At 35.3% G+C, this 27,333-nt stretch overlaps 1 protein-coding gene across 1 annotated transcript in view; it reads right to left on the bottom strand.

Annotated features, from left to right (window-relative positions):
- Positions 1–27,333, bottom strand: part of LOC114211960 (phospholipid-transporting ATPase IB-like) — a 229,618-nt gene that overhangs the window by 83,059 nt on the left and 119,226 nt on the right. The window contains exons 28-29 of the mRNA XM_088021973.1: positions 26,101–26,223; positions 13,377–13,455 (exon numbers count right to left, since the gene is read on the bottom strand). Of these exons, the coding sequence (XP_087878099.1) occupies positions 13,377–13,455; positions 26,101–26,223 (202 nt within the window). The remainder of the gene's footprint in view (positions 1–13,376; positions 13,456–26,100; positions 26,224–27,333) is intronic.

Raw genomic sequence — 27,333 nt, forward strand, 5'->3', positions numbered from 1 at the left:
CTTGCAATTGACTAGAAACAGGGAGAAAACTGCATAGAAAGCCCATAGTAGTGAGTTATGTTGTCCAGATGCATATTCTCAAAGGGAAGAGAGAAATTATAAGCTTTGTTGGGACAAAAGGGAAACTTCCAGTTTACACATGGTGATGTGAAACAAATTCTTTTCCTTCCGGATATTGTGCAAAATCAATGATGCAAACAGAGAAAACCTCCACAGAATCTGTGTCAGGGAAACTATGAGACAAAAAATCCACAGTCTCAGAAAGCTAATGAGGGCTTCCAAGCAGCTAAGGTGAGCAGAAACTATGCTTGGTGATGATAAAAGCACCAGGGCAAAGCAAATACCAAGCTGGCTGATGGTAGCAGACCTCAGAAATATCAGCAAAAATACTCTCCTTGAAAGAACCTTCCTCCAGTAGCTGGGAAATAAAAATCTAATTTCTTGAGGAATAATATAAAAGTAGGCACAGCATCCATAAAAAGAGACTATAGGAAAAAAGGCAGGGTATTCTATTCTATGTGATTTGTGTGGTTACTGTTCACTACACTATAAATTTGCCTAATGTATGTGTTTGAAATTGGTTTGAAATCAGGGGCTCCTGGGTGGCCCAGTCAGTTTAGCATCCCACTGTTGATTTCAGCTCAGGTTATGATCTCAGGGTCGTGAGATGGAGCCCCACATTGGGCTTTGCACTCAGCACAGAGTCTGCCTGAGATTCTCTCTCTCCCTCTCCCCCTGCCCCTCCCCCATCCATGCTATAAATAAATAAATAAATAAAATCTTTAAACTGAAAAAAAATTGTTTGAAAGCAAATTAAAAGAAGAGCACCAAAACTTATTAGATAAAGTATACTCACCAAGGGATTAAAAAAAAAAACTATTACAACTAGCCAACAAAGAAATGATTGGAGAAGTCAGAGCAAAAAGACTTATTGTGAGCATTTTATATATTTAACTATAGAATTAAAATAAAGCAAAAACAAAAAATACGGTGCTAAAACGATCAATCTGATTATAATTATTCAATGCCAGACACTGTGGGAATGATGCAATTTTTATAAGATCCAGGGATACAGGTTATTTAGATGGGAAGTAGAGTAAGTTTGCAGATTTTCTCATCTATAATTGGGAGTCTAAAAAATATTCAAAGCTAACAAGTAATGGAATTATAAGTTTATATAAAGTATACAAGTATGCCATGTTCAAGATAATGGGTTGCTAGAGGGAAGGGAGATGGAAAGATGGGAAACATAATTTTATCATACTTGGAAACCAATGGATTTGTCCAAAGAAACAGCACTGTCTATATAAACTTATAATAAAAATAAGCATAAGGAAAAAAATTCAAACCTTCCTGGATACCACAAGACAACACACAAAAAACCCACAAAGAAAGCCAGGCACATAAAGATTAGAAAAGTATATTAAAACAGGAAATGCAAAGTCAAATGAGATATTGCAAACAAAAACCCATTTTTTAAAAAATGACTCTCCAATTGTGTCTCAAAAACAAAACCCAATTCTATGCTGTATACAAGCAACAGACCTAAAAAAAGTAATTCATAAAGTTTGAAAAGTAAATTACAGGCATGAAAAATACAAATTCAAAGCACAAAAATGATATTAATATTAAGAAATTGAGGCTGAAAAGAACGAAGCCAGACAAAGAAGAGAACTTTGTAATGCCAAATGGTACAGGTTGCAATGAATATGAAACAACTAGAAATACTGGTGCAACAAATAACATACATTTCTAAACTATAAATTATGAGAAATTAAAAGGGAAACAAATATGTTAGTAGTAGTAGACTTTACCTTACCTTTCTCAGTACATGACAGACTAGTGACAAAAGAAAAAAAATTAGAAAGATCAGGACTTTTTCTTTTACCTATGAAGAAGCAACAGTAATTTTCCTCTTGCTATAATCAATTAGAAAGTTGAACAAAACATATGAAATATTTTTTTCAGACACTGGCTAAAAAGCACAGGGTTGTGATCCCTGAGAGAAGGGTAAACAATTAGGTGAGACCTACCACTGCCCTTGCTTCATACTTGGAGGCAATTTCTGGTGATGAGAAAGAGATTGGACTTTAGACAGGCCAAGATGGCTGGAATTTGCAGAAGTGAACACTGGAAATGAGAGAACAATGCTGAGAATGAGCTCCAGAAAGTCACATGGGATCTTCATAAGTGGCTGAATGCCAATCTGCATACGTGTACTGAGAAATTTCACAAGGTCACCAACAAGCAATTACTGTGGAAAACCAAATTACCACAGAACTGCAAGTTGAAAATTGCCAGATCTAATATAAAGCTAGGGTTTACTCAAATTTCCATGGGCCAAAATAAAGAGACATCATTAATATATGAAGCATTCAGTAGACACCCAAGAAGAGAGAACCTTTGTAGAGGAACTAAATTACTTCTATAGTAAAAGATACTCTACAAGACTCAAGAAAAACAGATCTTAGAAGGATCAAACTGTTCATAGGGAATGTAACTGCTGGCCAAAACAAAGTCAATATTTAAATGTATACCACAAAAAAACATTCAGCAGCATAAAATTCACAATGCCCAGTCTCCATTATAAAATTATGATATATGAAGAAGCAAAATTTTGACCCATAGCAGGGGAAAATTGGTAATAGAACCAACACAGAAATAACAGACATGTTGGAATTAGCAGAAAAATCTCTAAGATAGCTATTATAAGTATCACAATTACACTCAGGCATTTGAAAAAAAAAGAGAAAGGAAAGAGGTAAAGAAGAACTAATTAGAATTTCTAGAGATGAAGAGTATTAACATATGGAAGGAAAATGTCACTGGTTTGATATTACCTTCAGAGAGACTGTTAAATAAAAGATCAGTGAACTTAAAGACATGGCAAAAGAAACTAAAAATGAACCAAAAGAGAAAACAAAGATGGTATAAATGAACAGAGAGGTGGGAAAATATCAAAAGTGTCAACAGATGTGTAGTTGGAGTCCCAGAAGAGAGGAAAAAGACATTTATGAAAAAGCTAACATCATGATTAATGGTAAAAAATTTTTTTTTTCTCCTAAGAGGAAAAAAGCAAACATGTCCACACTCACTACTTTGATTTGACATTGTTCTGGAGGTTGTAGATTCTGCATCAGTGCAAGAAAAATAAATGAAAGGAAAGGAAGTAAACCTCTCTTTATTCACAGACAACATGGTTTTATATATAGAAAATCCCAATAAAGCAAAAAAAAATAGCTACTAGAACAAATAGTGAATTTAGCAAGGACACAGGATGCAAGTTATTGTAAGAAATAAAAGGTATTTCTATATAGTAACATTGAAAAATTGGAAAATAAGATCTAAAAATGCCATTTATAGTAGCATTCAAAACTTGAATACTGATGGATAAGTTTAACAAAAGATGTGCCAAGACTGTACATTAAAAACTCCAAAACATTCCTGAGAGAAATGAAAGACAACTTAAATCATTGGAGAGATATACTATATTTATGAACTGGAAGACTCAATAATGTTAGAAATGTCAATTTTCCAATTCTCCTGATGTTAAACTATAGATTAAATGCAATTGCAATCCAAATCCCAGTATTTTTAATTAGAATTTGAAAAGCTGATTTTTAATAATTTATATTGAAATTCAAAGGACATGGAATAGCCAAATTTTTTTCAGAGAAGTTATACTACCTGGTTCAGGATTTAAATATAAAGTGCAGTTATCAAGACAGTATGGTCCAAAAATAGACATGTTGATCAATGAAATAGACATCTAGATCAGTGAAACAGATTTCAGATATAGATCCATACATACAGTTTCAAAGATGCCAACATAATTTCATGAGAAAAGCATAATCTTTTCAACAAAAGGTACTGTAACAACTGGACATCAATATGCAACAAATAAATCTCAACTTTGACATCAAACCATAAACAAAAATTAAAATAGATTAGAAAACTAAACATAAAACCTAAAAAGAGAAAACTTCTAAAAGAAAACAGCATTAGTCTTTGTAACCTTGGGGTGGGCAAAGATTTCTTAGGACAAAAAGAAAAGCACAGACCATAAAAATGTTTCAGTAAATTGTACTCAAAATTTAATACTTCTGATTTTAATAATATTAGTCAAGGCATAGATTAAGGGAAAAACTTACAATGTACACATGAAAAAGGACTCTTATTTAGAAAGAACTCTTGCAACTCCCTAAGAAAATAATTCAATTAAGAAGGGGGCAAAGGAATTAAAAAAACTCCTTCAGAGAGGGTATACAAATGACAAACGATCACATGAGAGAGGGTCTATATCATTAGTCATCAGAAGAATGCAAAATAAAATAAAGAGCTAGTGTATAAATATTTTAGTGATGTAAACAGTGATACAGGATAAAATGGGGTAAACTTATTCACACTGAATTTCTAATTTTAGATTATTTGATAAGAAACCATCGTACAAGTAAAATTACAGGCCCTGATTTATATATACCCAAGTTGCAAATGGCCTCCCTATATAATGGGCTTCTATGGCAACAGAACCTTTTTCCAAGACACTTCTGTGAGGATCTCGTGCCTGGGTCTTGATCCCTGCCCCCATCACCACTCCTATTTTCCTGCCCTAAGAGCCTATACTACCACAGCTGCTGGAGAAGATACCCAGCTGCAACTTGCATAAGACCACCTCAATCTCTGAGAACTCAAAGAGGGTAAAAAAAAAAAAAAAAAAAAAAAATGTGATATTGAACAGGTCAGTGACACCGTTATAAGTAAATTAAAAATGGAAAATACATCCTAAATTTTAAATAATTGTAATGACCTTTTAGAATAAAATTTTCATTAGCTATAAATCACCAGAAATATAATTAATACTATAGAATACAAAGCATAGTAAAGCATTAAAAAAATGAACATTTTTGAAATATGGAAAATCATCATTCCTTGCCTGTTTGCACTTGTACTAGAGCAGTAATTCCCAAACTTGTCTGTACTTTGGAATATTCTGGTGAGCTTCATAAGCTACTGATGCCTGTGGCCTAACCACAGAGATTGTGATTCAGTTGGTTTGGGGATGGTCTGAGCTTTGGAATTAAAAAAAAAAAAAAAAAATCTTCCACCCATTCTAACATACAGATAAGTTTGGGAACTGCTGTAATTAGTAGAAAATGGTAAGGAAGATGGATTTTCTCTCTCTCTCTCTCTCATTATTAATGTCTTGTATTAACAGATTTCATGTGATACAAGTTATAACATAAAGAACACTATGTAGATAACGTATACCTGGTCAGTCACATTTAGTATGACACATTTAGGCTGAATTTACAAAGTAGGAACCTGGAAACACTGGTTGTCACTTCACATAACTTCACAATGGTGACTGAGAGTTTGTGATTATGTAGTTTGCTTGCCTGTTGTGTAGAAAATACCTTTAAATTTGAACATGTGTTAAACCTGTTAGTGCCAAAAAAAACTGCACCAGGTGTTGTGAGCAGTTAAATAATTCAGTCCCATTAACTTTTAAGGAAATTGGCAAAGATTATTTAAATTAGTTCTCTGTCCCACCCAGAAAGCACAAATAATCAGTAATTGTTTATTCCTTATAGAGAATATGAGGGTGTCGCATGTGTGTGTGTGCACTGGGGAACATGTTAAGTGTCATGAGATGGAAAATTTTCATGAATCTCAGAGAAAAATGCTAAAAAATGAATGTCTTAAAAAGAATTAGCTTGTTTAATACTTGACATTAACAACAATTTCTGTAAAATACTAATTTAGTAAAACCATGGTATTTCTGGTTCTGGATTTGCATTCATTATTACTACAGTGGTTCAGATCCCATTCTATATTTTGAGGATGATCTATGATCCCCCAAATATATTTTATTTATTGTATAGTGAGCATTCTTTTCTCTGGACTCTTTGATATAGTATGAAGTTAAGTCTTCATTTTTTTTTACCAGATTTATTGAGATATAATTTACATACCATAAATCCACACACTTAAAATGTACAGGTCAATGGCTTTTAGTATATTAACAGAGTCTTGCAACTATCAGCATAATCAATTTTGGAACACTTTCATTCCCCCACAGAAAGAAACCCCAGACCCCTCAGCTGTCACTGCCCATCCCTCCATCCCCCCAGCCTTAGGTGAACACTAATCTATTTTCTGTCTCTATATATTTGCCTGTTCTGGACATTTCCTGTAAATAGACTCACACATTACGTGGTCCTTGTGACTGGCTTCTTTCATTTAGTGTAATGTTTTCAAGATTCATCACTGTTGTAGCATGATCGGTACTTCATTCCTTTTTATTAACTAACACTATTCCATTGTATGGATGTAGCACACATCAACTGTATATCCATTCATTGATTAATGAACATCTGGGCTGTTATGATTAATGCTGCTATGTTTACAAATTTTTCTGTGGGCATAGATTTTAATTTTTCTTGGGCATGTACTTAGTGTAATTGATGGATAATATGGTAACTCAATGCTTACCCATTACAGGAAGTGCCAGACTGTTTCCCAAAGCGGCCACACGTTCCTGCCAGCTGTGTATGAGGGTTCCAGTCCCCACATCCTTGCCAGTACTTATTGCTATGTGTCATTTTGATTATAGCCATCCTAATGGACAGGAAGTAGTACCTCATTGTGGTTTTAATTTACATTTGTTTAATGATTAATGATGAGCATCTTTTCATGTATTTATTAGTTATTTGTATATCCTTTGGGGGGAAATGTCTATTCAAATCTTTTGTATGTTTTAAAAAATTGGGTCTTTTTGTCTTTTTACTGTTAAGTTGTAAGCATTCTTTATATATCCCAGATAGAAATCTTTGTTATAAATATAATGAGCAAATGCTTTGTTCCATTCCGTGGGTTGTATTTTCATTTTTAATTGAAATATAATTAACATACAATGTTTTATTAGTTTCAGGTATAAAACATTAGACAAATCTGTCCATTACTCACTGCTCACCATGATAAGGGTTAGTCACCATCTGTCACAATACAAGGTTATTACAGTATTATTGACTATATTCTTTATGCTGTATATTTCACCTTTATGACTTATTTTATAAATGGAAGTTTGAACCTTTTAAACACCTTTCATCTATTTCACCCATCCCCCATCTTCCTCCCATCTGGCAACCACGAATTTATTTTCTGTATTTGTCTGCTTTTTTGTTTCTTTGTCCAGTTGTTTTGTTTTTAGATTCCACATGTAAGTGAAATCGTCTAGTATTTGTCTTTCTCTGACTTATTTCATTTAGCATAACACCCTCTATGTCCATCCAGATGTCACAAATGGCAAGATTTTGTTCTTTTTTTATGGTTGAGTTATATTCCATTGTGTGTACGTAAGTGTACCACATCTTCTTTAGTCACCTATGAATGGACACTTGGGTTGCTTCTACATCTTGGCTATTATAAGTAATGCTGCAATAATCATAAAGGTGCATATATCTTTTCAAATTAGTGTTTTTGTTTTCTTTGGGTAAATACCCAGTAGTGGAAAAACTGTGTCATATGGTATTTATATGTTTAGTTTTTGAGGAACCTCCATACTGCTTTCCACACTGGCACCAATTTACATTCCCATCAACAGTGCATAGGGCTCCCTTTTTACCATATCCTCACCAACACTTATATTTTGTCTTTTGGGGATTAGCCATTCTGATTGGTATGAAGCGATAGCTCATTGTGGTTTTGATTTACATTTCCCTGATGATTAGTGATGTTGAGCATCTTTTAATGTGTCAGTCGGCCATTTGTATGTCTTCTTTGGAAAAATGTCTATTTAGGTCTTCTGCCTGTTTTTAATCAGATTGCTTTTTTTTATGTTGAGTTGCATAAATTCTTTATATTTTTTGGATATTAACTACTTTTCAGATACATCATTTGCAAATACCTTCTCCCATTTACTAGGTTGCCTTTTGTTGATGGTTACTATTGTTATGTAGTTTTCTTTTTTTGTAGTGTGTTTTTCTGGTTTTGGTATCAGGGCAATACTGACTTCATAGAATGAATTTGGAAGTTTTATTCCTCTATTTTTTTGGACTATTTTGAGAAATAGGTATTAACTCTTCTTTAAATATTGGGTACAAAAATAGGTATTAGGGCCCCTGGGTGGCTCAGTTGGTTAAACGACTGCCTTCGGCTCAGGTCATGATCCTGGGGTCCTGGGATCGAGTCCCACATTGGACTCCCTGCTCAGCAGGTAGCCTGCTTCTCTCTCTGCCTCTGCCTGCCACTCCCCCTGCTTGTGTTCTCTCTCTCTGTCAAATAAAGAAATAAAATCTTTTTAAAAAATAGGTATTAACTCTTCTTTATTGGGTACAATTCTCTTGTGAAGCTGTCTGGTCCTGGACTTTTTTTTTGTTGAGAGATTTTTGATTATTGATTTAATTTCTTTACAAGTAATGGGTCTGTTTAAATTTTCTATTCTAGATTCAGTTTGGAAGACTGTATATTTCTAGGACTTTATCCATTTATTCTAGGTTGTCCAATTTGTTGGTATATAATATTTCATAATCTCACATTTTTGTATTTGTGTGGTGGTGGTGGTATTTCTCCATTTTGGACTTTGAGTGCTCTCATTTTTTTTCTTAAAGAGTGGCTAAAGGTTTATCCATTTTGTTTATCTTTTCAAAGAACCAGCTCTTGATTTCATTGATTTTGTCTATATTTTTACTTTCTTAATGGTGTCTTCTGATGCACGTTTGTTTTGTTTTGTTTTAAGTCCCATTTACTTATTTTTGTGTTGTTTGTGTTGTGGTGTCATACATCTAAGCATCTTCATCTAACCAAAGTAAAAAATGTTCATCCCTATACATTCTTCTAAGATATATTTATACTTTTAGCTCTTACATTTAGTTCTATAATCTATTTTGAGTTTACTTTTGTGTTTTGTGTCTGGTACACATCCAGATTTATTCTTTTGTAAATGAATATCCACTTATCTCAGAACAATTTTTCAAAAAGACTATTCTTTCCCACCCTCCATTGAATTGCACTGTTGTACTTGCTAAATATCACTTAATAAATACGAGGGTTTATTTCTCAATTTTATTCATTGGGAGATATATATATATATATAAAATATACCCACATTTATACCAATATTGCATTGTCTTGATTATTGCAGCTTTGGAGTAAGTTTTGAAATCAAGAAGTGTGAGTTCTACAACTTTGTTTTTCTTTTTAAAGGTTGTTTAGCTATTCTGAGTCACTTATGTTTTCATACAAATTTTAGAATCAGCTTGTTCCTTTCTAAAAAGTCAGCTGGAACTTTGAAAAGAATTTAATTGGGCCTCTAGATTGATTTGAGAAGTATTGCCAGCTTATCATTATCACATCATCCAATCCACAAACATGGGCTATCTTTACATTCATTTAAGCCTTCTTTCGTCTTCCAACAATGTTTTGCAATTTTCAAAGTATACATTTTGCACTTTTGTTAAATTTATTTCTAAGTATTTTCTTCATTTTTCTTCAGTAGTTAATATAATTGTTTTCTTAATGTCATTTTCTGTCTTATTTCTGTTGTATAGAAATAAAATGGATTTTAAGGGCACCTGGGTGGCTCAGTTGGTTGGGCGACTGCCTTCAGCTCAGGTCATGATCCTGGAGTCCCGGGATCGAGTCCCACATCGGGCTCCCTGCTCAGCAGGGAGTCTGCTTCTCCCTCTGACCTTCCTCCCTCTCCTGCTCTCTCTCTACCATTCTCTCTCTCAATAAATAAAAATCTTAAAAAAAAGAAATAAAATGGATTTTTGTATATTAATCTTGTACCCTGAAACCTTAATTTATTACTTCTAATAGTATTTTAATTTTAGCATTTTATATATATAACATATAATTTCAGCATTTTATATATATATATATATATATATATCATGTCATATGCAAATAGAGATCATTTTACTTTTACTTTTCTAATCTGGATGATTTTTATTGCATTTTCATGCCCAACTGCACTGTCTAAAATTTCCAGTACAATAGTGAATAGGAATGTTGGAAATGATATTTTTGTCCTGTTCCTGATTTTAGGGGAAAGCATTCAGTCTTTCACCACTAAGCAAAATGTTAACTGTGTTTTTTGTAGATTTTTTTTAATCAGTTGAGGAAGATCCATTCTATTCCTATGGTGTTGACTGCTTTTATCCTGAAGATGTGTTGGCTTTTGTCAAATGCTTTTTCTGAATTTATAGAGATGATCATGTAGTTTCTATCCTTTACTGTTATGATGTATTACATTATTTTTGGATGTTAAGCCAATTTTGCATTCTTGGCATAATGCCATCTGGTGTTTATATATAACCTTATATATATTTCTAGTTTTGGTATGTTGATATTTTGATGAAGATTTTTGCCAAGGCTCTTTGTGGACTGGTTTACTTATTTTTAATCTGAAGAACTTCCTTTTAATATTTCCTGAAAAGTTTGTATTATAGTAAGAAATCCTCTCATTTTTCTGTTTATATGGAAATGTCTTTATTTTGCCTTCATTTTTGAAAGATTATTTTGCTGGGCTTAAGTTTCTTGGTTGACAGGTATTTTTTTCTCTAAGCACTTTGAATTTGTCATCCCACTGCCTTCTGGCCTCCATTTTTTGTGTGTGTAATGAGAAGTCATCTGAAAATCTTTTTGGAGCTCCTTTGTACCTGAGTCATTTTTCTTTTGCTGCTTTCACTATTATCCCATTGTTTCTGGCTTTCAACATTTTTGCTACAATGTGTCTGGATATAGATCTCTTTGCAATTATCTCATTTAAAGTTCACTGAGCCCCCTTGGATGTACACATTAATGTTGTTAAGCTAATTTGAAGCTCTTTAGCTACCATTTCCATGAATATTTTTTCTATTTCATTCTTTTTCTGCTCTTGTTCTTATACTCCCATATGCCTAGATTGGTGTGTTTAAAGGCTTCTCACATTTTTTGAGTCTGTGTTCATGTTTCTTCATTCTGCTTTCTCTCTGGTCTTCAAATTGAATACTTTCTATTAATGTAAGATCAGGTTTCATAATTTCTTCTTCCAGTTCAAATCTACCATTGAGTCACTCTAATGAATTTTTTTAATTAAAATTTTCAACCCCAGAATTTTCATTTGGTTATTAAATTTCTCTCTCTTAATTGGCAATCTTTGATGTGCCTCCATGCCTTCATACCTTTATGCATTTCTTTTGGCTCTTTGAACATGTTTATATTGGCTAATTTAAACTCTTTGTTAAATCTGACATGTAGAGCCTCTCACAAGTAGTTTCTTTTACCTGCTTCTTGGTGTGTGGCTCATGCAGTCCTGTCTCTTTGTGTGTCTTGTACTTTTTGGTTGTTGTTGAAAACTGGAAATTTTACACAATATATTATAGCTACTCTGGATACTAATCCCCCCCTCCCTTTAAGGCGTATATTTGCTTTGATGCTTGTTTATTTGTTTTGTGATTCGGCTGGCTATTTTAGTGAAGTCTGTTTCCCCAGGGCTAAACCTTGGTACTGCACCTTGGAAGGTGCAGTGCTGGGCAAGCAAAGCCCCCTTGGCGTTATCTGGTCTGTCCTGACTGTTTTTTGCTGATTTCTCCATTAAGCTATCTGACTCATTTGGCATTACACCAGTTGTTAAGGTCCACTAATTACCCAGGGGTTAGTCTATGGTTTTTGACAGTGTTCTGGGGCATAAATTGTACATCAGGCTGAGACAATTAAATTCAGGCTTGGATAATTTTGACACAAGTCTTTGAGGTTTGTTCCCACCTCAGGAGAGCTATTTTTATGTCTCTGTCTCTGTTTCATTCTAGTAAATTAGTAGGCCTATGATTTAGCTTATCAGTCTCAACGAGGAAGAGTTGGTATTTTTGAGAACATCCCTAGACTTGAACTCTCCCCCTAGTCTGTTTCAAATAGTCACTTCCTTTGGGAAGAGTTTTGGAGCTCTCTCTTCTTATGTACTACCTCTCACCATAGGCAAAATCTTACTGCCACTACTCTTGGTGATAGTGAAGTTGTAGTCACTGGTCTTCTTGGCTTGCCTTCCCAACAATCTCTTAGAGATTCTCTGCCTTACAAGCAAGCTGTGGTGAAAGTGATCAGGAACCCAATATTCTTAGCCTGTAATGCCTGTGGTAGAGATGGATATAAGTTGATTGGCAAAGGGGAGTTCTAACCTCCTGGACACACTCATCAGGAATTTTGCCTCTTTACCTCAGATTTGGGGGTATGAGAAATGCTGGTAGCCTGCCCCTCCTGTGAGATATGGTAACCCTGATTGATAATTGAGAAGACTAGTAGTCCTACACCCTTACCACATCTGCCTGCAGTGGAGTTTCCATCAAGCAGGTTGTGAGTAAGAGAGAGAAGGAGTAGGTCATGGCTACAATGCCACAGGCTTTTGACATTCTTACTGAGTTGCAGTAGATTCGCTTGAATAAATGTTTCTTCATTTGTCTTTAGGACAATATCCAGAGTTGTGCTTTTGTAGTTTTGACCAGTTTGGCTTATTTGGGTGGAGAGCAGATCCAAAGAGCCCCACACACTTCCATACCAAAAGGAACTTTTTGTAAGCTTGTGATTTGCTGTATTTGTCATCATTTGAAAGTTTTGCCCGTTTTCTTTACAAGGAAGGGCTTTAGCTATATTAATGGCAGATCCATTCTTTTAAATACCAACAAACACAAACACATGCAACTCAAACTCAATGTTTAAAAAAATATGTCCACAATAAAGGACATATCGCTAGTAATACCCAATGAAAATTAAATCTGATTAAAGAAAAATAATTACACTTTATACCTTAATTTGTGGCTGTGAACCCATTATACAGCAATAGCATACTTCAGAAGTATGTCTCCTACATTTAGATGTGTTAGACCCAGATCAGTCTGTAGAAAAACTTCACACATAATGTTTGTTTTTTTTTTAATTGTACATCAGGAAAAGGAGACTTGGTCTAATAATAAAGTATACTGAACTTGTGTAATAGTCTAAATTGAAGTGTTAAGTTTGGGAAGTGAAACAAGAAATAGACATAAATTTCAAACTTACAGAAGGTATCTATAATTCATTAGAACTGTTGTGTTTTCCATCAAACCTTCTGACTCAAATATTTATTACAAATTAACAACAAAAGCACTAATTTTCAATTTATATATGTCAAAGACAAAGAAAATGTGTTCTAAAGATTAACCGTTAAATCTCAACTAAATTGTAATATTACATATAGGTAAATATTTTTAAATTCCTTTTTTTTTTTTTTTTTTTTTTGCCTTGAGTTCTTTCTGTGGAGACAAACACATAAACACACACACACACACAAACACAGAAATATTGGCCCCAGTGAGAAAAACATGCTCTTTGTTGAATATATGAAACAATGAAGCCATTACCATGCTCCAGCATTTTCATGGGCATCCAGAAGAGAATGAAGGAATGGATCAAAGCATTTAAACATTGAAACCAAAACACCTAGAAGAAAGCAAGGCAAGAAAGTTATGATAGTACATTGTTCTAAACCTAAAAACGTGACATTATGAAATATGCTTGTAGTTTGAAACAGTTATAAAGCCAAAATGTTTTCCTAGAGATGGAAAAATTCCATTTCTTCTACTTCTAAAAGAAATGACTGTGAAAGTATGGGATATTATTTGAAAAGAAAACTCATTAAATATAAATGTGTAGAACTCAAATATAGAATATTTGTTATAAAAAATTATAAAGACCAAAATTATCCAATGAAAAAGAACCAGAAGCAATTTTTAAAAGAAATAAAAATATTTTCAATACTTAGGTTGTAGTATTTTAAATATAATTTCATACCTTATTTCATATGATAAACTCTGCATCTTTACATCTCCACCCAGACTCTAGTCAAAATAAATTTTAATAAACCACATACAATTTTCTTAGAGGAAATCTTAATAATATAAAATCCCTAGGGTCAAAAAAAGGTACACCTTGGGGTTAGGAGATGGTTGAACAACAAAAACAAATCTTTGTTCTTTTGGTTCTAAATATATCAGTTATTTTTATGCTTGCCAGGAAGACTTACAGATAAAGGACTAGAGAAGAAAAAAATGTGGAAAAAGCATATTTTGTCCTGTGACCTAAATTTCCTGGAGTAAAGCTGTTTTTAGGAAAGAATGTAAGAAACTGGTTTAAAAACGCAGCTAATGCCAAATTGGAAAACCTCAAGACTCATGGAACACTGGGTAGAATACATAGAAGTTTTTGTCTTGGTACTGGAGAAAAATTATCCTTGGACTTAGCACAACTCCTGTTCTTCCTAATATTAAGATGAAGATCCACGAGGATTAAATTGTTTCCAGTTAACTTGCTTGTTTTCCAGAACAAAATTCAAGAACAGTCATGGTAATACAAAGTAAAAAGCTTTTAAGCACAGCAAAGGAAGCCATCAACAAAACATAAAAGCAACCTACTGAATGGGAGAAGATATTTGCAAATGATACATCCAATAAGGAGTAAATATCCAAAATACATTTAAAAACTTCTACAACTCAACACCAAAAAAATAATCTGATTAGAAATGGGAAGACATACAAATGGCCAACTAACACACGAAAAGGTGCTCAATATCACTAATCATCATGGAAATGCAAATCAAAATCACAATATCGTTTTATATCTATCAGAATGGCTAAAATCATAAACACACACACACAAAAACAAGTGTAGAAGAGGATATGAAGAAAAAGGAAACTTGTGCACTGTTGGTGGCAATGCAAAGTGGTGCAGCCACTGTAGAAAACAGTATGGAGGTTTCTCAAAAAATTAAGCATAGAAATACCGTATAATCTAATAATTCCACTACTGGGTATTTACCCAAAGAAAACAAAAACACTAATTCAAACAGATATATTCACCCCTATGTTTACTGCAGCATTATTTACAACAGCCAAGACATGGAAGCAATCCAACTGTCCATCCATAGAAAAATGGATAAAAAAGGTGTGTGTGTGTGTGTGTCACACACACACACACAATGAAATATTACTCAGCTATAAACAAAAGTATGTGATCCACCATTGACAACAATATGGATGGACTGAGAGGGTATTATGCTAAGTGAAATAGGTCAGGCAGAGAATGACAAATACCATATGATTTCACTTATATGTGGAATCTAAAAAATAGATGAACAAAAAGCAGAAACAGACCCATCAATACGGAGAACACACTGAAGTTTTCCAGAGGGGTGGGGGGTAGGGGGATGGGCAAAGTGGGTGAAGGGGTATGAGAGATACAGGCTTCCAGTTGTGGAATGAATAAGTCATGGGGATAAAAGGTACAGCATAGGGAATATAGTCAATGGTATTGTAATAGTGTTGTATGGTGACTAATGGTAGCTACACTTGTGAGCATAGCATAATGTATAAATTTGTTGAATCACTATGTTTTACACTTGAAATAATGTAGCATTGTGTGTCAACTACTTCACTAAAAAGTTTTTTAAAAGTAAATGTAAAGAAAAAATATTCATAGTTATAAAAATATCCATCACCTAGGTAAATTTCATGATATTGGACATCCAATCCAGAATTACCAGGCATGCAAAAACAGAAAAATACTACCCAAAATAAGGAAGTAAATAAATCAATTAAATCCAACCCACAACCAACATAAATGTTAGAATTTGCAGATAAGGATGTTGAAAAGTATAACTCTATTCTTTATGTTCAAATGGTAAGTAGGTAAATAGAAGATATAAAAAATTTCCAAATAGAAATTCTATGGATTAAAAGCTACAATTTTTGAGATAATAAATTTACTAGATGGCAGTAATGCAGATTCAACACTGCAAAAGGAAAAATTAATGACATAGATATGCAGAATTAAATTGAAGACAAAATAATTTCTAAAAATACCCAAAATTTAACAGAGAAGAAAATGTATGAAACAAAAATATAGATTCATTGAGGTTTTGGATAACTTCAAGTGATCTAATATATGTATAATTGGAAGCAACAGAAGGAGGGGAGGTCAACCAGAAAAAAATATTTGAAAAAACAATGGCTAAAAATTTTCTATATTTGATGTAGACTATAAACCAGGAAACTTTTCTTGTAAGGGACAAAATGGAAAATATTTTATATTCTTTGGGGTCCACATTGATCTCCATTGCAACTATTCAATTCTGCTCTTGTAACTTTAAGGTAATCACAGGGAATTTTTAAGTGAATGGGCATGGCTACTTCCCAATAAAAGTTTATAAAAGCAGGCAGAGGACTAGATTTGGCCTATAGACCATAGTTTGCTGATCTTCTTACTATCAACCTACAGATCCAAGAAGCTCAAAGTACCCCAAGCACAAGAACCATGAAGAAATGAGACATCACAATCAAATTGCTCAAATTTGGTAATAAAGAAAAAGATCTTCAAAGCAGCCAGATGAAAAAAGACATATTAAAGTCATAAAGATGAAGATAACAGTAATTCTACATTAAAACAAGGCAAGTAAGAAGATAATGGAAATTGCTGAAATAAACTATCAACCTAAAATTTTATGCCAAGCAAAAATAACTTTCAAAAGTAAAGGTAAAATGGGTGGCGGAGCAAGATGGCGGAGGAGTAGGAGACCTGGATTTCGTCTGGTCTCAGAAATTCAGTTGAATAGGGATCAAACCATTCTGAACGCCTACGAACTCAACAGGAGATCAAAGAGGAGAGTAGCAACAACTCTCTGAACAGAGAAGCGACCACTCACTGGAAGGTAGGACGTGCGGAGAAGTGAATCCGAGGCGATATTCGGGAGGATAGATGGCAGGGGAGGGGGCCTCCGTCGGCCACTACCGGCAAGTGATAGAGACACGGAGCACAAAATCGGAACTTTTAGAAGTCGGCTCCGCTGAGGGACGTCACTCCAGTGGCTAAGCGGGGGGGTGGAAACCTCGCGGTACAGTGTGGACTCAGGACCCTCAGGGTCACAGAAAGACGGGGGGTGCCTGAGTGCAGCAGAGCTCCCAGGTATCGGAGCGGGGAAGCCGGCTGCAGAGACGGAGCCGAGGCGCGGGCTTGCAGCTCGGGGTTGCCATAAACTGTGATCCCCGGCCCACTTGGGCCATTGCGCCTCCAGCAGGGACCCAACAAGCAGCAGAGCAGGGAGACTCCCCTCCCTCCCCCAGGAGGAGCGGCGCAGGAGTGCACCGCAGGGATCTGCTGGGTTTGGAGACTCCACACGGGGTCGGGTGCCAGAGATAGAAACGCTCGGTCACAGGCTGGGTGAGTGCGGAGTGTGGCCGGAGACCGAGGAGATGGGAGTGATTGACTGCTTTTCTCTGGGGCGCACTGAGGAGCGGGGCCCTGAGTTCTCAGCTCCTCCGGGCAGAGAGTGGGAGGCCACCATTTTCACCCTGGTCCTCCAAAGCTGTACCGAGAGCTTGCAGGGAACAAAATCTCCTGAGAGCAAACCCAAGCAGCTTGCTTAGCCCAGACCGAAAAGGGCAGGGCAATTCAGCCTCCAGCAAAGACATTTGGGAACCACGGCAACAGACCCCTCCCCCAGAAAATCAGCACGAACAGCCAGCAAGCCAAGACCAAGTTTACCCATCAAGGAGAACGGGAGAACTCCAGCGCTAGGGGAATACTGCACATAGAATTCATGGCTTTTTTACCATGATTCATTAGTTTTTCAAAGTTAATTTTTTAACTGTTTTTTTTTTTGAATTTTTCTTTTTCCCTTTTTCAACCAACATCTTATCAATCCCTTTTTTAAAAAAATTTTTTTATTTTTCATTTTTAGAGTCATATTTTATCCCTTCATAGTAGTTACCCTTATTTTTGGCATATATATATAAGTTGTTCTCTCTTTAAAATTTTGATATACAGTTTCCTCTAACAGATCAAAATATACCCTAAATCACTAGTGTATGGCTTTGTTCTAGTCTCCTTCCTGATCACAGTCTCTCCCATTTTTTTCTTTTTTTTAAATCTTCTTTCTTCTTTCAACTTCTTATCAATTCCGTTTATAAAACCTTTTATAAGTTTCATCTTTACAGTCATCTTCCATCCCTTCATTGTATCAACCCTTATTTTGTACATATATAAGTCTTTCTTCCTTTAAAATTTTAGGAGGCACTTTCTTCTAACAGACCAAAATACACCCAAAATCTAGTGTGTGGCACTGATCTATGCACTAGCCTGATCATATTTGATCATATTCTGTTTTTTTGTTTTGTTCTGTTTTTTTTTTCTTTCTTTTTCCTTTCTTTCCCTTTCTTTTCCCCTGGTTTCAGGTCTTTTCTGATTTGTATAGAGTATATTTGCTGGGGACATTGTTAACCAGGGACCTACTCAATACTGACATTAGTACGATGTCGGACCTAGAGTTCAGAATCATGACTTTAAGATACTAGCTGGGCTTGAAAAAAGCGTGGAAATTATTAGAGAAACCTTTCTGGAGAAATAAAAGAACTAGAATCTAACCAAGACGAAATCAAAAAGGCTATTAGGTGCAATCAAAAATGGGGGCACTAACTGCTAGGATAAATGAGGCAGAAGAGAGAATCAGTGATATAGAAGACCAAATGATGGAAAATAAAGAGGCTGAGAAAAAGAGAGAGAAACAACTACAGGATCACGAGGGCAGAATTCGAGAGATAAGTGATACCATAAGACGAAACAACATTAGAATAATTGGGATTCCAGAAGAAGAAGAGAGAGGGGGGCAGAAGGAATATTGGAGCAAATTATAGCAGAGAACTTCCCTAATTTGGGGAAGGAAACAGGCATCAAAATCCAGGAGGCACAGAGAACCCCTCTCAAAATCAATAAAAAGAGGTCAACATCCTGACATCTAATAGTAAAACTTACGAGTCTCAGAGACAAAGAGAAAATCCTGAAAGCAGCTCGGGAGAAGAGATATGTAACCTACAATGGTAGAAACATTAGATTGGCAACAGACCTATCCACAGAGACCTGGCAGGCCAGAAAGGACTGGCATGATATCTTTAGAGCACTAAATGAGAAAAATATGCAGCCAAGAATACTATATCCAGCAAGGCTGTCATTGAAAATAGAAGGAGAGGTAAAAAGCTTCCAGGACAAACAAAACTAAAGGAATTTGCAAACACAAAACCAGCCCTAAAAGAAATATTGAAAGGGGTCCTCTAAGTAAAGAGAGAGCCTAAAAGCAGCATAGATCAGAAAGGAACACAGACGATATACAGTCACAGTCACCTTACAGGCAATACAATGGCACTAAATTCATACCTTTCAATAGTTACCCTGAATGTAAATGGCTAAATGCCCCAATCAAAAGACACAGGCTATCAAATTGGATTAAAAAACAAGACCCATCAATATGCTGTCTGCAAGAGACTCATTTTAGACCCAAAGACACCCCCAGATTGAAAGTGAGGGGATGGAAAACCATTTACCATGCTAATGGACACCAAAAGAAAGCTGGGGTGGCAATTCTTATATCAGACAAATTAGATTTTAAAACAAAGACTGTAATAAGAGATGAAGAAGGACACTATATCTTACTTAAAGGGTCTATCCAACAAGAAGATCTAACAATAGTAAATATCTATGCCCCTAACATGGGAGCAGCCACTTTTATAAGGCAATTAATAACAAAAGCAAAGAAACCCATTGACAACAATACAATAATAGTGGGGGACTTTAACACCCCCCTAACTGAAATGGACAGATCATCTAAGCCAAAGATCAACAAGGATATAAAGACTTTAAATGACACACTGGACCAAATGGACTTCACAGACATATTCAGAACATTTCATCCCAAAGCAATGGAATACACATTCTTCTCTAGTGCCCATGGAACATTCTCCAGAATTGATCACATCCTAGGTCACAAATCAGGTCTCAACCGATACCAAAAGATTGGGATTATTCCTTGCATATTTTCAGACCACAGTGCTTTGAAAGTAGAACTGAATCACAAGAGGAAAGTCGGAAAGAACTCAAATACATGGAGGCTAAAGAGCATCCTACTGAAGAATGAATGGGTCAACCAGGAAATTAAAGAAGAATTAAAAAAATTCATGGAAACCAATGAAAATGAAAACACAACTGTTCAAAATCTTTGGGATACAGCAAAGGCAGTCCTGAGAGGAAAGTATATAGCAATACAAACAAGCCTTTCTCAAGAAACAAGAAAGGTCTCAAATACACAACCTAACCCTACACCTAAAGGAGCTAGAGAAAGAACAGCAAATAAAGCCTAAACCCAGCAGGAGAAGAGAAATAATAAAGATCAGAGCAGAAATCAATGAACTAGAAACCAAAAGAACAGTAGAACAGATCAACGAAACTAGGAGCTGGTTTTTTGAAAGAATTAACAAGATTGATAAACCGCTGGCCAGACTTATCAAAAAGAAAAGAGAAATGACCCAAATCAACAAAATCATGAATGAAAGAGGAGAGATCACAACCAACACCAAAGAAATACAAACAATTATAAGAACATATTATGAGCAACTCTATGCTAGCAAATTAGATAACCTGGAAGAAATGGGTGCATTCCTAGAGAGGTATCAACTACCAAAACTGAACCAGGAAGAAATAGAAAACCTGAACAGACCTATAACTACTAAGGAAATTGAAGCAGTCATCAAAAATCTCCCAACAAACAAAAGCCCAAGGCCAGATGGCTTCCCAGGGGAATTCTATCAAACATTTAAAGAACTAATACCTATTCTCCTGAAACTGTTCCAAAAAATAGAAATGGAAGGAAAACTTCCAAACTCATTTTATGAGGCCACCATTACCTTGATCTCCAAACCAGACAAGGACCCCATCAAAAAGGAGAATTACAATCCAATATCCTTGATGAACATGGATGCAAAAATTCTCACCAAAATACTAGCCAATAGGATCCAACGGTACATTCAAAGAATTATTCACCATGATCAAGTGGGATTTATCCCTGGGCTGCAAGGTTGGTTCAACATCCGCAAATCAATCAACGTGATACAATACATTAACAAAAGAAAGAAAAAGTCATATGATCCTCTCAATAGATGCAGAAAAAGCATTTGACAAAGCACAGCATCCTTTCTTGATCAAAACTCTTCAGAGTATAGGGATAGAGGGTACATACCTCAATATCATAAAAGCCAATCTATGAAAAACCTACAGCAAATATCATTCTCAATGGGGAAAAGCTGAGAGCTTTTTCCCTAAGGTCAGGAACGCGGCAGGGATATCCACTCTCACCACTGCTATTCAACATAGTATTAGAAGTCCTAGCCACAGCAATCAGACAACAAAAAGAAATCAAAGGCATCCAAATCAGCAAAGAAGAAGTCAAACTCTCACTCTTTGCAGATGATATGATTCTGTATGTGAAAACCCAAAAGACTCCATCCCAAAACTGCTAGAACTCATACAGGAATTCAGTAAAGTAGAAGGATATAAAATCAATGCACAGAAATCAGTGGCATTCCTATACACCAACAACAAGACAGAAGAGAGACAAATCAAGGGGTCGATCCCATTCACAATTGCACCCAAAACCATAAGATACCTAGGAATAAATTTAACCAAAGAGGCAAAGGATCTGTACTCAGAAAACTATAAAATACTCATGAAAGAAATTGAAGAAGCCACAAAGAAATGGAAAAACTTTCCATGCTCATGGATTGGAAGAACAAACATTGTGAAGATGTCAATGCTACCTAGAGCAATCTACACATTCAGTGCAATCCCCATCAAAATACCATCCACTTTTTTCAAAGAAATGGAACAAATAATCCTAAAATTTGTATGGAACCGGAAGAGACCCCAAATAGCCAGAGGAATATTGAAAAAGAAAAGCAAAGCTGGCGGCATCACAATTCCGGACTTCCAGCTCTATTACAAAGCTGTCATCATCAAGACCGTATGGTACTGGCACAAAAACAGACACATAGATCAATGGAACAGAATAGGGAGCCCAGAAATGGACCTCAACTCTATGGTCAACTAATCTTCGACAAAGCAGGAAAGAATGTCCAGTGGAATAAAGACAGTCTCTTCAACAAATGGTGTTGGGAAAATTGGACAGCCACATGCAGAAGAATGAAACCGGACCATTTTCTTACACCACACACAAAAATAGACTCCAAATGGTTGAAAAACCTAAACGTGAGACAGGAGTCCATCAAAATCCTAAAGGAGAACACAGGTAGCAACCTCTTCGACCTCAGCCACAGCAACTTCTTCCTAGAAACATCGCCAAAGGCAAGGGAAGCAAGGGCAAAAATGAACTATTGGGATTTCATCAAGATAAAAAGCTTTTGCACAGCAAAAGAAACAGTCCACAGAACCAAAAGACAACAGACAGAATGGGAGAAAATATTTGCAAATGACATATCAGATAAAAGGCTAGTATCCAAAATCTATAAAGAACTTATCAAACTCAACACCCAAAGAACAAATAATGCAATCAAGAAATGGGCAGAAGACATGAACAGACATTTTTCCAAAGAAGACATCCAAATGGCCAACAGGCACATGAAAAAGTGCTCAACATCACCCGGCATCAGGGAAATCCAAATCAAAACCTCAATGACATACCACCTCACACCAGTCAGAATGGCTAGAATTAACAAGTCAGGAAATGACAGATGTTGGCAGGGATGTGGAGAAAGGGGAACCCTCCTACACTGTTGGTGGGAATGCAAGCTTGTACAACTACTCTGGAAAACAGTATGGTGGTTCCTCAAAAGGTTGAAAATAGAGCTACCATCTGATCTAGCAATTGCACTACTGGGTATTTACCCCAAAGGTACAAATGTAGGGATCTGAAGGGGTACGTGCACCCCAATGTTTATGGCAGCAATGTCCACAATAGCCAAACTGTGGAAAGAGCCAAGATGTCCATCAACAGATGAATGGATAAAGAAGAGGTGGTATATATACACGATGGAATATTATGCATCCATAAAAAGGAATGAGATCTTGCCATTTGCAACGACATGGATGGAACTGGAGGGTGTTATGCTGAGTGAAATAAGTCAATCAGAGAAAGACATGTATCATATGACCTCGCTGATATGAGGAATTTTTAACCTCAGGAAACAAACTGAGGGTTGCTGGAGTGGTGGAGGGTTGGAAAGATGAGGTGGCTGGGTGATAGACATTGGGGAGGGTATGTGCTATGGTGAGTGCTGTGAATTGTGCAAGACTGTTGAATCACAGATCAGTACTTCTGAAACAAATAATGCAATATATGTTAAGAAAAAAAAAGATAGCAGGAGGGGAAGAATGAAGGGGAGTAAGTCGGAGGGGGAGACGAACCATGAGAGACCATGGACTCTGAAAAACAAACAGGTTTGGGGGGATGGGTTAGCCTGGTGATGGGTATTAAATAGGGCACGTTCTGCATGGAGCACTGGGTGTTATGCACAAACAATGAATCATGGAACACTACATCAAAAACTAATGGTGTATGGTGATTAACATAACAATAAAAAATTTTTAAAAAGTAAAAGTAAAATGAAGATTTTTTTGAGATATATAAAAGCTGAAAGAGTTCATCACCAGCAGATTAGCACTACAAGAAATTTTAAAGGAAGTCCTTCAGGCAGAAAGGAAATTACAACAAATAATAATGTGAATCTACACAAAGGATAGAAGATCACTGGAAATAATAAATATATGGGTAAAGATTTAAGTGTTTCTCTTGCTGTGACACCTGGGTGGCTCAGTTGGTTGAGCGTCTGCCTTTGGCTCAGGTCATGATCCCAGGGTTCTGGGATCGAGTCCTGCATCAGGGAACCTGCTTCTCTCTCTGCCTGCCGCTCCACCTGCTTGCTCAGTCTCTCTCTGACAAATAAATAAACAAAAATCTTTAAAAAAAACCCCAAAAGTATTTATTTTGCTATTTAAATCACTTTTAAAAATGTTCAAACACAAATGTGAATATAGTATGGGGTGTAAAAGTAACATGTATGACAGTCCAAAAGTCAGAAGGAGAGATATGGAAGTATACCATTAAGTTTTTTATACTGTGTGTGAATTAGTATATCACTTGAAGGTCGACTATACTAACCTGAAGATGTATAAAACCTAAACAAATTCTTAAAAAAAAAAAGAATTAAACCTAAGAAGCCAACAAGGAGATGAAATAGAATTCACAAAAATTATTCCAAAAGAAATCAGAACAACAGAAAACAAGGAAACAAATTTTATTAGGAAAAATGGAAAATATATAGAAAGATGGTAAGTTTACACCAAAACACATCAATAAACACATTAAATATAAATGCTTTAAACACTCAGTATAAAGACAGATATTATCAGATTGGATAACAAAGCAAGACTATAAACTGCCTACAAGAAATACACTTTAAATATGAAGACACAAATAGGTTATAGGGATGGAAAAAGATACAGAAACAGTTAAAAAAGCTGAAGCGGTCATGCTAGTATCAGACAAAACAGATTTTAAAAAGGTAATTTCTTAGTGAAAAAGCGATCAATCAAGACAATGTAACAATCCTAAACATCTATACACCTAATAAGAGTACTTCAAAGTATGTGAAGCAAAACTGATAGAACGTCAAAGAGATAGAGATGAATCCATACTTTCAGTTGGGAGATTTTAGTTCCTTTCCATAATTGATAGAATAAATGGACAGAAAATAAGAATTTGACCTAATTTAATCATTCTGTACAAAGATAAAATATTTATAAGATAGACCATATTCTGAGCCATGAAGCAATATATTTAAAAGGCCCATGTTTTTTCCAGGTGTCTATATTTTTTTATCAAAGTAAAATTAACATTCAGTGTTATATTAGTTTCAGGCACACAATATAATGATTTAATAATTCTAAACATTACTCAGTGCTCATCATGATAAGTGTGCTCTTGATTCCTTTTATTTCACCCATCCTCCTATCCAGCTCTCATCTGGCAACACCAGTTTGTTCCCTGTTTTTAAGAGTCTACTTTTTTACTCTTTTTGTTGTTGTTCACTTGTTTGTTTCTTAAATTCCACATATGAGTGAAATCATATGGTACTTGTCTTTCTCTAACTTATTTCAATTAGCATTATACCCTCTAAGTCCATCCATGTTATTGCAAATGGCAAGATTTCATTCCTTTTATTGCTGAGTAATATTCCATTGTATATATGTATATACCACATCTTCTTTATCCATTCATCTATTGGTGGACACTTGGGTTACTTCCATATTTTGGCTATTGCAGATGATGCAATAAATACAGGAGTGCATAGGGATTAATATGCAAAATATATAAAGAACAAAATATATAAAGAACAAAATAAACAATAACCAAAAAAACCCCAAAACAATGTGATTTAAAATGGGCAGAGGACCTGAATAGACGTTTTTCCAAAGAAGACCTAACAGATGATTAACTGACACATCAAAAGATGCTCAACATCAATCATCATGGAAATGTAAATTAAAACCACAATGAAATATCAGTTTACACCTGTCAAAATGGCTGAAATAAAAAATACAAGAAATAACAAGTGTTGGTAAGAATGTAGAGAAAAAGGAACCCTTGTGTACTGTTGGTAGGAATGCAAATTGCTACACCCACTATGGAAAACAGTATAGAAGTTCCTCAAAAAGTTAAAAATATAATGATCATGTGATCTAGTATGGCACTACTGGGTATTTAGCCAAAGAAAACAAAAACACTAATTTGAAAAGATACTTGCAGGTGTCTATATTTTTTTAAAGCTTCACTAATGATTGAGATGCAATTAGGTTTACTCTTATGGCCTATAAAATCCCTTTAATTCCCCTGTTAAATCTCAACTCCATGATCCCAGGAAGAAATCATTCCAAAAGAATCACTTGTCTCATCTAAAAAGACGAAGAAAAGTATTTTCCAGGACTGCCCCATTGCACAACATGCCTCCTGAAGCTGCTCAGTGCACAATTTGTGGGACCATACATGGTGCCTTGCTTCTTTCTCTTTAAGGCTTCTCTTCCCCACATATTATTATTTAAACCTCAATTTCCTGGATAAACTAAACTACAAGGTAAATGATTGCACAGGGCTGCATCCCTTGGTTTGTAAATTATTTTTTTAAGCATCAGAAAAGGAAAAGACCAAAGGTAACTTTGGCGTTGAGATGAAAGGCCTGCAATAAATCTTCTGTTTACCTTTGTGTTGAAAGTATTCCCTGCCTGAGAAATCCTGTAGAGCTGTGGATGTGTAAGCAGGCTCTTCTGACTGCAACACTGTTCAAAGATCCCCAGAGTAAAAGGGGGTAATGAAGTGAAAATCTACATAGAAAACAAGGATTTAGTAAAAAGAACTTTTAGTCTGTAATGGAGTTAATATTGTAGCAATGTCAGTTTCCTGACTTTGATAATGTATTACAACTATTAAGATATCATTATGGGGGAAACTGGTTGAAGGGTACACAGAACTGTTTTTGCATATTCTGGTAAGTCTTATGCTATTTAAAAACAAAAATTATTTACAAAGACGATATTAATGAGTCACATAGATTTAAACACATTTAACAAATCATGACTTAAATTTTCTGATTTGAAACTGTAAATGTTGCTTTATGAGCATAAAATGAATAAATTTCTTCTATTTAATGAGCATAAAAATAAATTGAATATCTAGATATTTAAATAATAGGCATGGTACTGACCAATATATCTACCAATAATGATATCTGTATCCCTCATAAGAACCAGTTGGTTTTATAAGCTAGTTCACTTGCCAGGTCTTGGCAGGTAGTAGTTACTCAGTAAATAGTGTTGTGAATGTTAGATTAAAAAAAAATACACAAGAATTCTTTATCTTGATAATTATTATCAGAAACAAAGGGATGTTTCCTACTCATTTACTCTTCAAATATTTTACTAACAATCATTATGCTAGCAACCATATTAAATGAAAAATACATGAACCTTTAAGATCCAAGTTCCCTCTGGACCTTGTCAAGGAGGGAACCTTGTAATAGTAGGTATAATAATAGAAAAAAAATGGTGAAGTAAGGGAGAAGTTAAAAAAGGAGAAAGAAGGGGAAAGGAGGAGAGGGGAGAGAAAATGAGAGGAAAATAGCAGGAAGATAGAAGTGACATATTTCTGCTCCATATTGTTTCTGTTTCTATGGCAGTTTAACCAGGGATTCTTCACAAAGAGCAACAAGATGGTGCAAGCTTCAATGAGCAAGCATTTTTCACATCTTTGGGCTTCTTGTATCTGCTGTTGTCTCATTGGCTAAATCGATCACATGACCAAACTCAGAGTCAGTGTGAGTGGGTACACCAAAAATGTGGATACAGAAGGGCATGGACAAATTGGGGGACTTTATTATAACAATCTAACACAACATATGACCTATGTAGATTTTCTAGAATTTTATACAGAATGTT

The sequence above is a fragment of the Eumetopias jubatus genome, unplaced genomic scaffold (assembly GCF_037043125.1).
Source record: "Eumetopias jubatus isolate StellerSeaLion01/CBP00866 unplaced genomic scaffold, mEumJub1_p1.0 scaffold_3, whole genome shotgun sequence".
NCBI lineage: Eukaryota > Metazoa > Chordata > Mammalia > Carnivora > Otariidae > Eumetopias > Eumetopias jubatus.